At 54.0% G+C, this 15,048-nt stretch overlaps 1 protein-coding gene across 1 annotated transcript in view; it reads left to right on the plus strand.

Annotated features, from left to right (window-relative positions):
- The window catches only part of LOC124777919, a 242,139-nt gene that overhangs the window by 138,599 nt on the left and 88,492 nt on the right, over positions 1–15,048 (plus strand). Inside the window, exons 6-7 of the mRNA XM_047253471.1 lie at positions 268–546; positions 9,118–9,364. Coding sequence (XP_047109427.1) covers positions 268–546; positions 9,118–9,364 — 526 coding nt within the window. The remainder of the gene's footprint in view (positions 1–267; positions 547–9,117; positions 9,365–15,048) is intronic.

The following is a 15,048-nucleotide window of genomic DNA, read 5'->3' on the forward strand; positions in this document are numbered from 1 at the left end:
AGTTTTGTTCTGCTTGTGTGAGATTGTATTTCATTTTCCATAGATAAAAATGTAGTATTAAAACAGATTCCAATCTCTCATTACTGTTTGTTGTTACTTGATGAGAAAAAATAGTTGTGTCTTATTTTCCGTTTCTTGTAAGGGTTTTGTTTGTTAATTGAAATTTGTAGCATATATTTACAATAAAACACATTATTTTTGGTGTTACAGGATAAATTAGCGCTTGCATTTCATAATTTAAAAATACTTCCCAATGTCTCTTTTCAGGGAAGGGGTCCTGGACGGCCACGGAAGGATGTGAGTTCTGCGCGATCATCTTTGTCTTACCGTGGTGCTAGCTCAGGACGAGGATCAGGTCGTGGTCCAGTTACAGGGACAGACACGTCAAATAACTTGGTGATGGTACAGCAAATCAGACACATAACTGCACCACCACCAAATTCACCATCTGCCTCACTTGTTCCTCTCATCAAGCCTTTAATCCTTCCAAATGATAAGAATTCCTCTGTACACATTGGACAAGGGCTAACTTTTCCACACAAAAAGGTAAGCTACAACAAGTTTTTGATTATTCAATTTAGATTAGCCTCTGTGCATTGTTCCCTAATTCCCAAACATATTAAGACTAGACTGGCATGAAGAAAATCATGCGTGTTATGTATAGAGCATTTTAGTTATGGCTTTTTAATTTTACACCCCATGTTTAAAACCCAGTTATTGTATTTTATTTTTATTGTTTTCCTTTATCTACCCACGTTCGTAGAATTTTACTATGTGAATGTTTCTTAGGGGATACAAGAGCATTATACTAACTGTAAAATTACAAGAAGTGTCACACATACAGTAACAGGTATGTGTATGATATATTGAAGGATTACAAACTTTTTAAATTCTCATGTTCTGATATTTCATTCTCATATCAACTCTTATATTCTTATGTTTCATTGATATGTTTATTCTTTAGGAAGATTTGGTGCATTCCATTGGATGATACCAATCATAGAAACATTCGAAACACAGATATTCCAAACACCACGAGCATCACACGAAGGCAGGTTTGCCATAGTAACATGCCTTCATATGAATCACACTCACGAAAGAAAAGTCCTAACATTGGTGAAGATTTCGCATGTTGGCAGTAGTTTTGCAGCAAAGTATGCATAATGAATCATTTTCCAAAACCTGGCACTCGCCCACAATATCTCCTAATTTTCTCATTAATTACTTTTTTTTAATTCATTCATCTGACATACTATTATAGTCCAGTCCACAAACAGTGGTGGTTCATGCATGTCAGTGCAGCTTGCATTGTTAACAGTTTCAAGCAACAGTTGTGTTACACTCATGTGCGTGCTTTCCACATGAAGAAAATGTGTATCTTGCAACTTTTGGAAAATGATTCATTATGTAGACTTCATCACTTACAGTATCCATCAGCACTGACAACTCACAACAGATGGAATACAAATTCACCAAACAACTCGCTACAGTCACTTACAGTGCCCGCATCAACTACAGCATTCACAACAGAGTGCTCAAAACACTACTGATCACTCATTGGGGGTCAGATACGTGTGATTTAGGTGCACAGAAAAAGCTTAAAATCGCCCACCATCATTTGTGACTCCAATTATAGTTTACAAATAAGGACAATGTTATATCAATATACTGTGGAAAACATTCATCAGACATAGGTATATAAATGAAAAACAATAGCATAAGTAATAATCAAGTTTTGAACATGGGGCACAAAATTAAGAAGATCCAACACTAATCTCTGCACCATAATTTCGTCTGAAGATATTGCCCATTAAAAGGCACATGAAGTACCGGGAAAATACCTCTAAAGCTTTGACCCTTCTTCCACTGAGTGAAGTTTCGGGGAACTTGGATTATCCCAATTGCTGTGTTCTTCTCGTGAGCTGTACAAAATGTGTACGTTTTGAGTACAAATAACTCGAAAGGTGACATATTTCAACTTCGAAGTAGTCATTGTTTTCATGCTCCAGTGTCAGCCCGGAGAATGTGTGCTCTGATTTTCACTACAAGAAGATCTTCATTTTTGCACACAATTAATGTAGCAGTGGTAAACGAATGAGTGCTAAAGCCAGAATATGAGAGAACAAATCTTTAGACATTGACTTTCTGCATAGGTTAATCATTGATTTTTTCTCTTCATCGCTTTCAGGAAATTACGGTTTGTGAACATGCCCCCAACCCCCCCCCCCCCCCCCCCCACATTGAGATTTAACAGGCCCCGCCGTCCCACCCATGTGGTACGTTGCTCGCCCCCCCCCCCACCCAACAGCCACACGGCTCCCCCCCCCCCCCCACACAGCCACACTGCCCCCCCCCCCACACACACACACACAGCCGCACTGCCCCCCCCACACAGCCACACTGCTCCCCCCCCCCACACACAGCCACACTGCTCCCCCCCCCCACACACACACACAGCCACACTGCTCCCCCCCCCCCACACACACACACACAGCCACACTGCTCCACCCCCACACACACACACAGCCACACTGCTCTCCCCCCCCCCCCACACACACACACAGCCACACCGCTCCCCCCCCCCCCACACACACACAGCCACACTGCTCCCCCCCCCCCCCCCCACACACACACAGCCACACTGCTCCCCCCCCCCCCCCCCACACACACACACACAGCCACACTGCTCCCCCCCCACACACACAGCCACACTGCTCCCCCCCCCCACACACAGCCACACTGCTCCCCCCCACACACACACAGCCACACTGCTCCCCCCCCCCACACACACAGCCACACTCCCCCCCCCTCACACACACACAGCCACACTCCTCCCGCCCCACACACACACAGCCACACTCCTCCCGCCCCACACACACACAGCCACACTGCTCTCCCCAGTCGCTGTGCTTGCGCCCCCCCCTCAAGCCGCCGTGCCCGCGCTCCCCCCCCCCCCCCAGCCGCCGTGCCCGCGCTCCCCCGCCCCAGCCGCCGTGCCCGCGCCCCCCCCCCCAGCCGCCGTGCCCGCGCCCCCCCCCCCAGCCGCCGTGCTCGCGCCCCCCCCCCCCCAGCCGCCGTGCTCGCGCCCCCCCCCCCCCCAGCCGCCGTGCTCGCGCCCCCACACCCCCCCAGCCGCCGTGCTCGCGCCCCCACACCCCCCCAGCCGCCGTGCTCGCGCCCCCACACCCCCCCAGCCGCCGTGCTCGCGCCCCCCCACCCCCCCAGCCGCCGTGCTCGCGCCCCCCCACCCCCCCAGCCGCCGTGCTCGCGCCCCCCCACCCCCCCAGCCGCCGTGCTCGCGCCCCCACACCCCCCCAGCCGCCGTGCTCGCGCCCCCCCCCCACGCCCCCAGCCGCCGTGCTCGCGCCCCCCCCCCGCCCCCAGCCGCCGTGCTCGCGCTCCCCCCCTGCCCCCAGCCGCCGTGCTCGCGCTCCCCCCCCCAGCTGCCGTGCTCGCGCTCCCCCCCCCCCCCAGCCGCCGTGCTCGCGCTCCCCCCCCCCCAGCCGCCGTGCTCGCGCTCCCCCCCCAGCCGCCGTGCTCGCGCTCCCCCCCCCCCCAGCCGCCGTGCTCGCGCTCCCCCCCCAGCCGCCGTGAAACCGGTCCCCCCCCCCCCCTGCCAGCCGCCGTGCTCCCGGTCTCCCCCCCCCCCTGCCAGCCGCCGTGCTCCCGGTCTCCCCCCCCTGCCAGCCGCCGTGCTCGCGCTCCCCCCCCTGCCGCCGTGCTCGCGCTCCCCCCCCCTGCCGCCGTGCTCGCGCTCCCCCCCTGCCGCCGTGCTCGCGCTCCCCCCCTGCCGCCGTGCTCGCGCTTCCCCCCCCCCCCCCCGCCAGCCGCCGTGCTCGCGCTCCCCCCCCCCGCCAGCCGCCGTGCTCGCGCTCCCCCCCCCCCCCAGCCGCCGTGCTCTGCTCCCCCCCAGCCACACTACTCTCTCCCCCAGCCACACTACTCTCTCCCCCAGCCACACTACTCTCTCCCCCAGCCACACTACTCTCCCCCCCCAGACACACTACTCCCCCCCAGCCACACTACTCCCCCCCAGCCACACTACTCCCCCCCAGCCACACTACTCCCCCCCCAGCCACACTACTCCCCCCCAGCCACACTACTCCCCCCCCAGCCACACTACTCCCCCCCAGCCACACTACCCCCCCAGCCACACTACTCCCCCCAGGCGCCATGGTCGCTCCCCCCCCCCCCCAACCACACTACTCCCCCCGCCCCAGCTTCACTGCTCCCCGCCCCAGCTGCAGTGCTCCCCGCCCCAGCTGCAGTGCTCCCCGCCCCAGCTGCACTGCTCCCCGCCCCAGCTGGACTGCTCCCCGCCCCAGCTGGACTGCTCCCCGCCCCAGCTGGACTGCTCCCCGCCCCCCCAGCTGCACTGCTCCCCGCCCCCCCAGCTGCACTGCTCCCCGCCCCCCCAGCTGCACTGCTCCCCGCCCCCCCAGCTGCACTGCTCCCCCCCCAGCTGCACTGCTCCCCCCCCCAGCTGCACTGCTCCCCCCCCCAGCTGCACTGCTCCCCCCCCCCCCAGCTGCACTGGTCCCCCCCAGCTGCACTGGTCCCCCCCCCCAGCTGCACTGCTCCTCCCCAGCTGCACTGCTCCCCTCCCACCAGCTGCACTGCGCCCCCCCCCCCCCAGCTTCACTGCTCCCCACCCAGCTGCACTGTTCCCCACCCCCAGCTGCACTGCTCCCCCCCCCCCAGCTGCACTGCTCCCCCCCCCCAGCTGCACTGCTCCCCCCCCCCAGCTGCACTGCTTCCCCCCCCCCAGCTGCACTGCTCCCCCCCCAGCTGCACTGCTGCCCCCCCCCCCAGCTACACTGCTCCTCCCCCCCCAGCTACACTGCTCCTCCCCCCCCAGCTACACTGCTCCTCCCCCCCAGCTACACTGCTCCTCTCCCCCAGCTACACTGCTCCTCCCCCCCAGCTACACTGCCCCCCCAGCTACACTGCCCCCCCCAGCTACACTGCCCCCCCCAGCTACACTGCCCCCCCCCCCAGCTACACTGCCCCCCCCCAGCTACACTGCTCCCCCCCAGCTCCACTGCTCCCCCCCCAGCCACACTGCTCCCCCCCCCAGCCACACTGCTCCCCCCCCAGCCACACTGCTCCCCCCCCAGCCACACTGCTCCCCCCCCAGCCACACAGCCCTTCCCCTCAGTCACTCTGAGCCCGCCCATCAACTGCCACCCTCCCCTCTCCCCGCCCCACGGTTCACACTGACGCCTTCCCCTCTCCCCGCCCCACGGTTCACACTGACACCTTCCCCTCTCCCCACCCCACGGTTCACACTGACGCCTTCCACTCTCCCCGCCCCACGGTTCACACTGCCGCCCTCCCCTCTCCCACGCCCCACGGTTCACACTGCCGCCCTCCCCTTCCCCCACCCTACAGTTCACTCTGCCACCCTCCCCTGACCCCAATCCTACAGTTCATGCTGACCCCTCCCTCCCACAGCTCATAGTACTCCCCCCCCTCTCAGTCCCACTGCCCCCTCCCCGCTACACAGTGCCCTCTTGCCCTACTGCCTGCCTTCCCTCCCTGGTCACACTGCAACCCTCATCCTGCCGCCACTGCCTTGGTCCCCTGCCATCCACCTGCGACCTGTCTTACTGCTTATACAAACTTTGGTCCCACTGACACCCCTACCTCCACCCTCCTACCCAGCTACACCTGCCCCTCCCGTCAGTTACCCTTGGCTGCTATTCCCAGCTACACTAGCCCCCATACTCAGTCATCCCCCATACCTACTGTCCAACCTCCCCCCCCCCCCCCCAACAGCTGCTTCCCCACCTCAACCGGATGCAGCTACTCCCCCCCTTCCTGCTTAACTCCGCACACCACCCACCTGCTTCCTCCCTCTTGCCCAACTGCCAACCCCACCCAGCAGCTTTTCCCCCCACCTGCTCAAATCCCCCATCCTACCCAGCTGCTTTCTCAACTCCCCCGGCACTCTCCCTCCCCCACCGGCACTCTCCCTCCCCCACCGGCACTCTCCCTCCCCCGCCGGCAGACCCTCCTGACCAATTGTTCTTATCACCCACCTAGCACGTGAGGACCTCAACACCTGCCTGCCAGGAGTTCCCCCAGCTCACCCACATTCCATCAACACTCCCTTGCCCTGAATTTGATTCCCAACCACCCTCCCATACCCCAACTTTCCCCCTCCACCCTAACTTACACCCCATCCTGACTTTCACACAGCCTGACTTCCTCTCCCTGGCTTGCCACTGCCCTGTTTTACTGCCACGCTGGCTTGCCATTGCCCAGTTGTGCTACCAGCCCGGCCTGTCTTGCTGCCCCGGACTCTCCCTGTGCCCCGGACTGTCCCAGGCTTACCCCCACTCCATCTCAATCCGCACCGCCCCGTATTACCCCACCGCCCCGTATTACCCCACTGCCCCGTCTTACCCAAGCTAACTGCCTTCCCCCCCTGCCTGTGCCCAGCCAACTGCCCCCACCACAGCTTACCAATCTCCCCCTCTCCCAGCTTACCTATCTGTCCCCCCGCCTCAGCTTACCGCTTCCCCGCCTCAGCTTACCGCTTCCCCGCCTCAGCTTACCGCTTCCCCGCCTCAGCTTACCGCTTCCCCGCCTCAGCTTACCGCTTCCCCGCCTCAGCTTACCGCTTCCCCGCCTCAGCTTACCGCTTCCCCGCCTCAGCTTACCGCTTCCCCGCCTCAGCTTACCGCTTCCCCGCCTCAGCTTACCGCTTCCCCGCCTCAGCTTACCGCTTCCCCGCCTCAGCTTACCGCTTCCCCGCCTCAGCTTACCGCTTCCCCCGCCTCAGCTTACCGCTTCCCCGCCTCAGCTTACCGCTTCCCCGCCTCAGCTTACCGCTTCCCCGCCTCAGCTTACCGCTTCCCCGCCTCAGCTTACCGCTTCCCCGCCTCAGCTTACCGCTTCCCCGCCTCAGCTTACCGCTTCCCCGCCTCAGCTTACCGCTTCCCCGCCTCAGCTTACCGCTTCCCCGCCTCAGCTTACCGCTTCCCCGCCTCAGCTTACCGCTTCCCCGCCTCAGCTTACCGCTTCCCCGCCTCAGCTTACCGCTTCCCCGCCTCAGCTTACCGCTTCCCCGCCTCAGCTTACCACCCCTCCCCCCCTGCCCCAACTTCCTCCACTCGGGTTTTCCTCCTTCCCAGGGTTTCCCACTACCCGGCTTCCCTCCCTGCCGACCCAGCTGACTCCCACCCAATTCGGCTTTTCCCCCCGGCCCGGCTCAGCTCCCCCCGGCCCGGCTCAGCTCCCCTCGGCCCGGCTCAGCTCCCCCTTCTACACAGCTCCTACCCTCCCCCCTGCGACGACCAAGTCCATCCCCTGTCCCAGCTCGCTTCTTAACCCTGCTGCTACCCTGCCCCAATGTTCCCACTCTCCTGACCTGACTCACCCACGCAACCCCACCATGACTCACCCACGCAACCCCGCCATGACTCACCCACCATGACTTACCCCCCAACCACTCCTTCACACTCCATCTTTCTTCCCTCCCCCTCTTTATGACACCCCCTTCTTAATTACATCCTCTTGTTTCTTTCCTCACCTCTAGCCTCCCTGCCCTCCCTTCGTTCCCTCCTCCTCTTCATTCCCTCCTCTTTCTACCCAGACTTTCTTGCCTCATCTCACCTCTCTTGCACCCCTGCTCTCACCCTCGTGCCACGGCCCTGCTCTCTCCTCCTTTCTTCTGCCCTGCTCTCTCCTCCTTTCTTCTGCCCTGCTCTCTCCTCCTTTCTTCTGCCCTGCTCTCTCCTCCTTTCTTCTGCCCTGCTCTCTCCTCCTTTCTTCTGCCCTGCTCTCTCCTCCTTTCTTCTGCCCTGCTCTCTCCTCCTTTCTTCTGCCCTGCTCTCTCCTCCTTTCTTCTGCCCTGCTCTCTCCTCCTTTCTTCTGCCCTGCTCTCTCCTCCTTTCTTCTGCCCTGCTCTCTCCTCCTTTCTTCTGCCCTGCTCCCAACCCCCTTCCCACTGCCATGCTCCCACCCCCCTGTCCTCCTTTTGCCCCCACCACTCCCAGTCTTCATTTTCCTTCCTCATCCCTATTTTCTTCTGTCCCTTTTGCTAAATTATTCTTGTCTTTCTTTCCTTTGTCCTCCCTCTGTCTTCACTTCCCTTCTCCTCTCTTTTCTGCACTTCTCCTCTCTTTCTGCACTTCTCTTCTCTTTCTGCACTTCTCCTCTCTTTCTGCACTTCTCTTCTCTTTCTGCACTTCTCTTCTCTTTCTGCACTTCTCCTCTCTTTTCTGCACTCCTCCTCTCTTTCTGCACTTCTCCTCTCTTTTCTGCACTCCTCCTCTCTTTTCTGCACTCCTTCACCCCACCCCCACCCTCACCCCCACCCCCTGCCTCCCTCTGTCCGTCTTTCCTCCTACTTCTTACTGCCCTCTTCCATTCATCTCTCCTCCTCCTCCTTTTTCCCCTTCCTTCCTCTTATTTCTTTCCCCTCCTTCCTCTTATTTCTTTCCCCTCCTTCCTCTTATTTCTTTCCCCTCCTTCCTCTTATTTCTTTCCCCTCCTTCCTCTTATTTCTTTCCCCTCCTTCCTCTTATTTCTTTCCCCTCCTTTCTCTTATTTCTTTCCCCTCCTTTCTCTTCATTCTTTCTCCTCCTGTCTCTTCATTCTATCTCCGCCTTCCTCTTCGCTCTTGGCCCTCCCTCCTCTTCGCTCTTGGCCCTCCCTCCTCTTCGCTCTTGGGCCTCCCTCCTCTTCGCTCTTGGGCCTCCCTCCTCTTCGCTCTTGGCCCTCCTTTCCCTCCTTGCTCTTCCTTCCTTTTCCCCCTTCCCCGTCGTGCCTTTCCCCCCTTCCCAGTCGTGCCTTTCCCCCCTTCCCCGTCGTGCGTTCTCCATCTTCCCCTCTTGCTGTCGCCCCACCTCTGTTTCCCCTACCCACACTTGTTTTTACTCAAATATTTCATGTAAGGAACAACCCTGTTTTCATGTAAGGAACAACCCTGTCTTCTGTGCAGCACATTTTCAGGAAAATCGTAAGTACAGTTGAGTAGCAAACTTGTGGTATATTCGCTTTTCTCTTATATAAGGTCTTATGAGGAAAATTTAGAAAATGTTGTTTGGTCTGTGTGATATGTTCACTCATGAAGAATTTATTATTGTGAACAAATGGTTTAATTTGCAGGCAACAGCTCAACCATCTGGAGGTTCCCAGCTTGTTTCTCTTGCTTCCAAAGCTGGAGGACATTTAACAAGTGGAGGCCAGCAGAGAGTTATAGTTACGAACAACACAGCTGTACCTCTGCATGAGCTAAGTTTACCTACGGTTGTGCACACATCTGATAGAACCATAGTGCAAAATTCTGGTGTTAGTGATTCAGTTGTTACAAGCAACAATATGGTTGTAGTCAACAGGAGTCCACCTACACAAGGTAAAGTTTTACAGAACATCGATGTAGAATTAATACTGTAAAGTGTAAAGTAAAATTTCTTTCCAGTTATCCGTGAAATTCATGGCTGGTAGCAACAGTAGTTTACTGTGATTCATATTGTGCATGCCAGTGACTACTTGTAATTTCAGTTGTTATTAACGTCCCTTGTAATATGTAAATTATGTTTGGACATATTGTGTTGGAATTATGCCATAGAATATTTGCACACTTCATATCCTGAGTTGACTCTGATTTCTACCAAGGCATCATAAAACTGCTGTTGCACAGCAGATCCAGTTTCCGGGTGTACATATAAATTTTTAAGATTTCTGTCAGGGTTTATCATTAAAATATTGTTGCAGAGCAGATCCATTTCCCAGGTGTGCATATACATTTTTAAAATTATTGCTTGGTGCAGTCAGCAGAGAACCAGGTCCAGGTCATACATATTCTTACTGGGAACATGAGGGAAACACACAGTCCTAAATAACCAAGTTTTATTATATAGAACAAGTATATTAGTAAACAGGGAGTAACCACCCAACTGGAATAAATTTGACAACTGACTGCTTAGAGGCCTGAGTATGCACATACAAAGATACTTTCCTGGCAGATACCAGTGGTATTAAGCAGCATGCACTTGTGCCAGGCGACAGCAGCCCTGGTGTCCGCCCCATTGTGCAGCACATCATTCGAATGCGGCACACGCTATGCTTGCCTTAGTGGCCCAACTTTATGATCACGGTGGGTGTGGTAACTAGCAATGCTGCAACAGCCAACACGTCTGGGGTGTTCATGAGGGCAGCAAGAGATGCGAGGAGTTCCCCGTCCACTGGGACTGATGCATACAGTCGAAAGTGACTGGGAGGAGTGCACTCCGATTGTCGTAGGCTCGCAGCGGGCAGGAAGCCACCTTGATGTCAGGGTCCGTGATGAAGGGCCCCAGCTCTGGGAACAACAGCAGCAAATTGGTGAGGAGAAATGTTGAAAACCCCACTGATGGTGTTGCAGGCTCAGCACAGGAGGAGGGGCTGGCACTGGCTGCAGGAAGCAGCAGTGGAGAACAGGAAACTGGCAGTGGTAGATGAATATGCAGCAGCTGGCCCTAGGCCTGTAGAGGCAGCTCAGTGCTCATCCTGAGATGCAACTGGTTCCAGTGGCATGCCACAAGCTGATCGTTACTGCCCACTGTGAAGACACAAAAGCCGCACTGGCTATGGAAAATGTCTGTGATTCAGGAGGGGGGGGGGGGGGGGAATGTCTGAAACCTCTGGCCCAATTGGACACACCAGAGGCGAACTTTGATAAAACCCGTGATGCTAGGGGACACAGTATCAGCAGCATCCATGGTTGGCAGCCTTGCATGAGCTTGGTGGGATTCTTGGCCCCAATCTGGCTTCATTCTGTACAACCTTCAGAAAAATATGAGCTGCCCCAGTGGGAAAATCTGCCACGTACTTGCGCATGTGTCTCAAACATCCCGATGAGATGTTCCATCTCGTTCCAAATGTGAATGGAAAGGAGGAGCCGTGACATGACTAATGCCATTGTGGTTATAAATGTCCTTGGAAGATTGAGCCATGAACTGAGGACTATTGTGCAAAACCAAGCAAGTTTTCGGTGGAGAATATCTTTGACAGGGCCTTGAAATTCGCATCTGCTGTTGCAGCCAGACAACAAATGACATAAGGAAAATGAAAAAAATGGTCAGTTGCCAACAACCAAAAGTTCTTTAGAAGTACAAGCATAATCAATATGGACACACTCCCAAGGCTATGTAGGAGCCGGCCATGGTGAAAAAACCGTGCACGGTGCTGACTGGTTGTCCCAGAACATATGGCAGGCCACAACAAAGTGTTCCACATCACAGATTCATGCGAGAGGACACCCAGTGACCGTTATGTAATAAACAGAGGATCTCACGCCACAGAGCCGCTGGAATCACAACACAGAAAGAAAATTTGTCTCTTGACAAGAGAACAATGCCATCCAAGAGGGAGAAATGATGGTGCAATGCGTAATTATTCTGAAGGGGGTCCAACACCTGGCCTGTTGACGTTTTGGACACCTCTGTTGTACCATGCACACGACCTGCCAGAGCATCAGATATACTGCCATAGCAGAGGCAATACGGAAAAACCATCTAGCATGTGTGCCTCCAGTTGAAAACAAAGCAGCTCCACTTGTTCGAACAAGGGGTCTGGGCTCTGGTATAGAGTATAGCAAGGGCTTTGTTTTCCACCTGAGAATAATGTCGTTCAGTTGAGTCAAGTGTTTTTGGTGCAAAGGCAGTAGGCTGTTCAGAACCATTGGAATGTTGATGGGCCATGACCCCTCCCCTCAGAGACATTATTCCAAGCCTCATTCCAGGCCTCTGTCGACTTGCGGTGCGGGAAACTTCAAATTACTGTTCAGTATTCGAAACTACTTCCAGTGTAGAGTGCTCAAACTGAAGGACACAGTGGTGCACTTCCTTATCAGGGGCCGAACGAATGATAGCATCTCGGACCGTGATGTCCCCATATGATTCCTGAGCTGCTGTGACAAAGCGACATTTTCGACTAAAATCATGAAGCTCAGCCACCCAGCTTTGATACAATTGCTGCAGCTGTTTGCAACATTTGTAGAATTAGACACGTGCATGACCACTTGTGTAGTACACTTTTGGTGATAGGACGACAGCAAACGACACACATCGTCAATAGGAAAGCAATACTGGTTCCTGCAGAGGAGCTAATCTTGTGTGTGTCATCAAAGGTGTGGGCAACTGCCAGATTCAACATAGCCAACAAAGTTCCAAAATGGTAGTAGAGCATAACAGCAGTAAATCGTCGGGATCCGTAACACACAAAAATCCTACTCTTACTCATTGGCACTTATGTTCTTTCTGTGCAGTGAGCTACCTTAATTTAAGTATTAACTGTGTTTTTCTTACTTGTCACTTCTTCTTCCGTGTGTTTTTGCTTTTAGGAAGCTTTAATTGTCGAGTGCTAGTAATAGTGTTCCATTGATTTCGTGTTTGTTTTGAATACAATCAGAGAGAGTCCCTTTAGTCAGCCATAGTGCCAGTAGTGCTAGTGTTTGTTTTCAATGCAGTCCAGCGACAGGTAGTGCTATTTTCATTGTTTTCTACAAGAAGTGGCTAGCAACCACAGTTTAGTCAACAATCAGCCACCTTCAGTCAATTAGCAGTCTAGTTAAAAGTTGATTAACTCTCTACAGTAAATTGATTTCTTAGGATGGATAGGATGTGTGACTGCTGTGTACGGACGCAGGAGGAGCTGGCTACTGTTCGCGAACAGCTGAACGTGTTGATGGCCGCGGTCAGCCGTCTTCAGGCTGCTGCCTCGGAGTGTAGCGGCAGTGGGGAGTCTGGTGCGTCGCATGGTACACCCCAGGTGTTACATGCTTCACTCACTGTCCCTGCTGTCGAGACATTTTCGCGGGTACCGGGCACGGTTGGGCCACCCTCTCCCCAAGGGGAGTGGCGGGTTCAGCGGCGTTCGCGGCACACGAGGCGGAGGGTAAACGTGGAGGCCGGCCGTGTGGCGTCGCCCGCTCTGCCTGTGAGTGGACATGTGGCCGCTCCTTCAGCAAGGTCCAAGCAGGCACATGGGGGGAGGGGTTTATTAGTTATTGGGAGCTCCAACGTTAGGCGGGTGATGGAACCCCTTAAGGAAATAGTGGAAAGGTCGGGGAAGAAGGCCAGTGTTCACTCTGTCTGCTTGCTGGGGGGCCTCACCTGAGATGTGGAGGCGGCCCTGCCAGCAGCGATAGAGAGCACTGGGTGCACCCGACTGCAAATTGTTGCTCATGTCGGCACCAATGACTCCTGCCGTCTTGGCTCAGAAGTCATCCTCAGTTCGTACAGGCGGTTGGCAGAATTGGTGAAGGCGGAAAGCCTCGCTCGCGGGGTGGAATCAGAGCTAACTATTTGTAGCATCGTTCCCAGAACCGATCACGGTCCTCTGGTTTGGAGCCAAGTGGAAGGCTTAAACCAGAGGCTCAGACGATTCTGCGGAGATCTGGGGTCCAAATTTCTCGACCTCCGCTATCGGGTGGAGAAATGTAGGGTCCCCCTGAATAGGTCAGGCGTGCACTACACGCTGGAAGTGGCTACAAGGGTAGCAGAGTACGTGTGGAGTGCACATGTGGGTTTTTTTAGGTTAGAGAATTCCCTCCCTAGGCCTGACAAGATGCCTCCTGAGAAGCGGCAAGGTAGGAGTAGGCAAAATGAAACAGGGAATAACAATATTAATGTGCTAATAGTTAACTGCAGGAGCGTCTATAGAAAGGTCCCAGGACTGCTCTCATTAAAAAATGGTCACAATGCCCATATAGTACCAGGGACAGAAAGTTGGCTGAAACCAGATGTAAACAGTAAAGAAATCCTAAACTCAGATTGGAATGTATACCACAGAGACAGGCTGGACAGTGAAGGGGGAGGCGTGTTTATAGCGATAAGAAGTGCAATAGTATCAAAGGAAATTGACGGAGATCCGAAATGTGAAATAATTTGGGTGCAGGTCACGGTTAAAGCAGGCTCAGACATGGTAATTGGACACGGTAATTGGATGTCTCTATAGGCCCCCTGGCTCAGCAGTTGTTGTGGCTGACCACCTGAAGGATAATTTGGAAAATATTTCTAGTAGATTTCCCCACCATGTTATAGTTCTGGGTGGAGATTTTAATTTGCCAGATATAGACTGGGAGTCTCAAACGTTCACAACGGGTGGCAGGGACAAAGAATCCAGTGAAATTTTTTGAAGTGCTTTATCTGAAAACTACCTTGAGCAGTTAAATAGAAAACCGACTCGTGGCGATAACATATTAGACCTTCTGATGACACAGACCCAGACTATTTGAAACAGTTAACGCAGAACAGGGAATCAGCGATCATAAGGCGATTACTGCATCGATGATTTCAGCCGTAAATAGAAATATTAAAAAAGGTAGGAAGATTCTTCTGTTTAGCAAAAGTGACAAAAAGCAGATTACAGAGTACCTGACGGTTCAACACAAAAGTTTTGTCTCAAGTACAGATAGTGTTGAGGATCAGTGGACAAAGTTCAAAACCATCGTACAATACGCGTTAGATGAGTATGTGCCAAGCAAGATCGTAAGAGATGGAAAAGAGCCACCGTGGTACAACAACCGAGTTAGAAAACTGCTGCGGAAGCAAAGGGAACTTCACAGCAAACATAAACATAGTCAAAGCCTTGCAGACAAACAAAAATTACGGTATGCGAAATGTAGTGTGAGGAGGGCTATGCGAGAGGCGTTCAGTGAATTCGAAAGTAAAGTTCTATGTACTGACTTGGCAGAAAATACTAAGAAATTTTGGTCTTATGTCAAAGCGGTAGGTGGATCAAAACAAAATGTCCAGACGCTCTGTGGCCAAAATGGTACTGAAACAGGGGATGACAGACTAAAGGCCAAAATACTAAATGTCTTTTTCCAAAGCTGTTTCACAGAGGAAGACTGCACTGTTGTTCCTTCTCTAGATTGTCGCACAGATGACAAAATGGTAGATATCGAAATACACGACAGAGGGATTGAGAAACAATTAAAATCGCTCAAAAGAGGAAAGGCTGCTGGACCTAATGGGATACCAGTTCGATTTTACACGGAGTATGCGAAGGAACTTGCCCCCTTTCTTGCAGCGGTGTACCGTAGGTCTCTAG

This window comes from Schistocerca piceifrons, chromosome 2 (assembly GCF_021461385.2).
Source record: "Schistocerca piceifrons isolate TAMUIC-IGC-003096 chromosome 2, iqSchPice1.1, whole genome shotgun sequence".
NCBI classification, from domain to species: Eukaryota; Metazoa; Arthropoda; class Insecta; order Orthoptera; family Acrididae; genus Schistocerca; species Schistocerca piceifrons.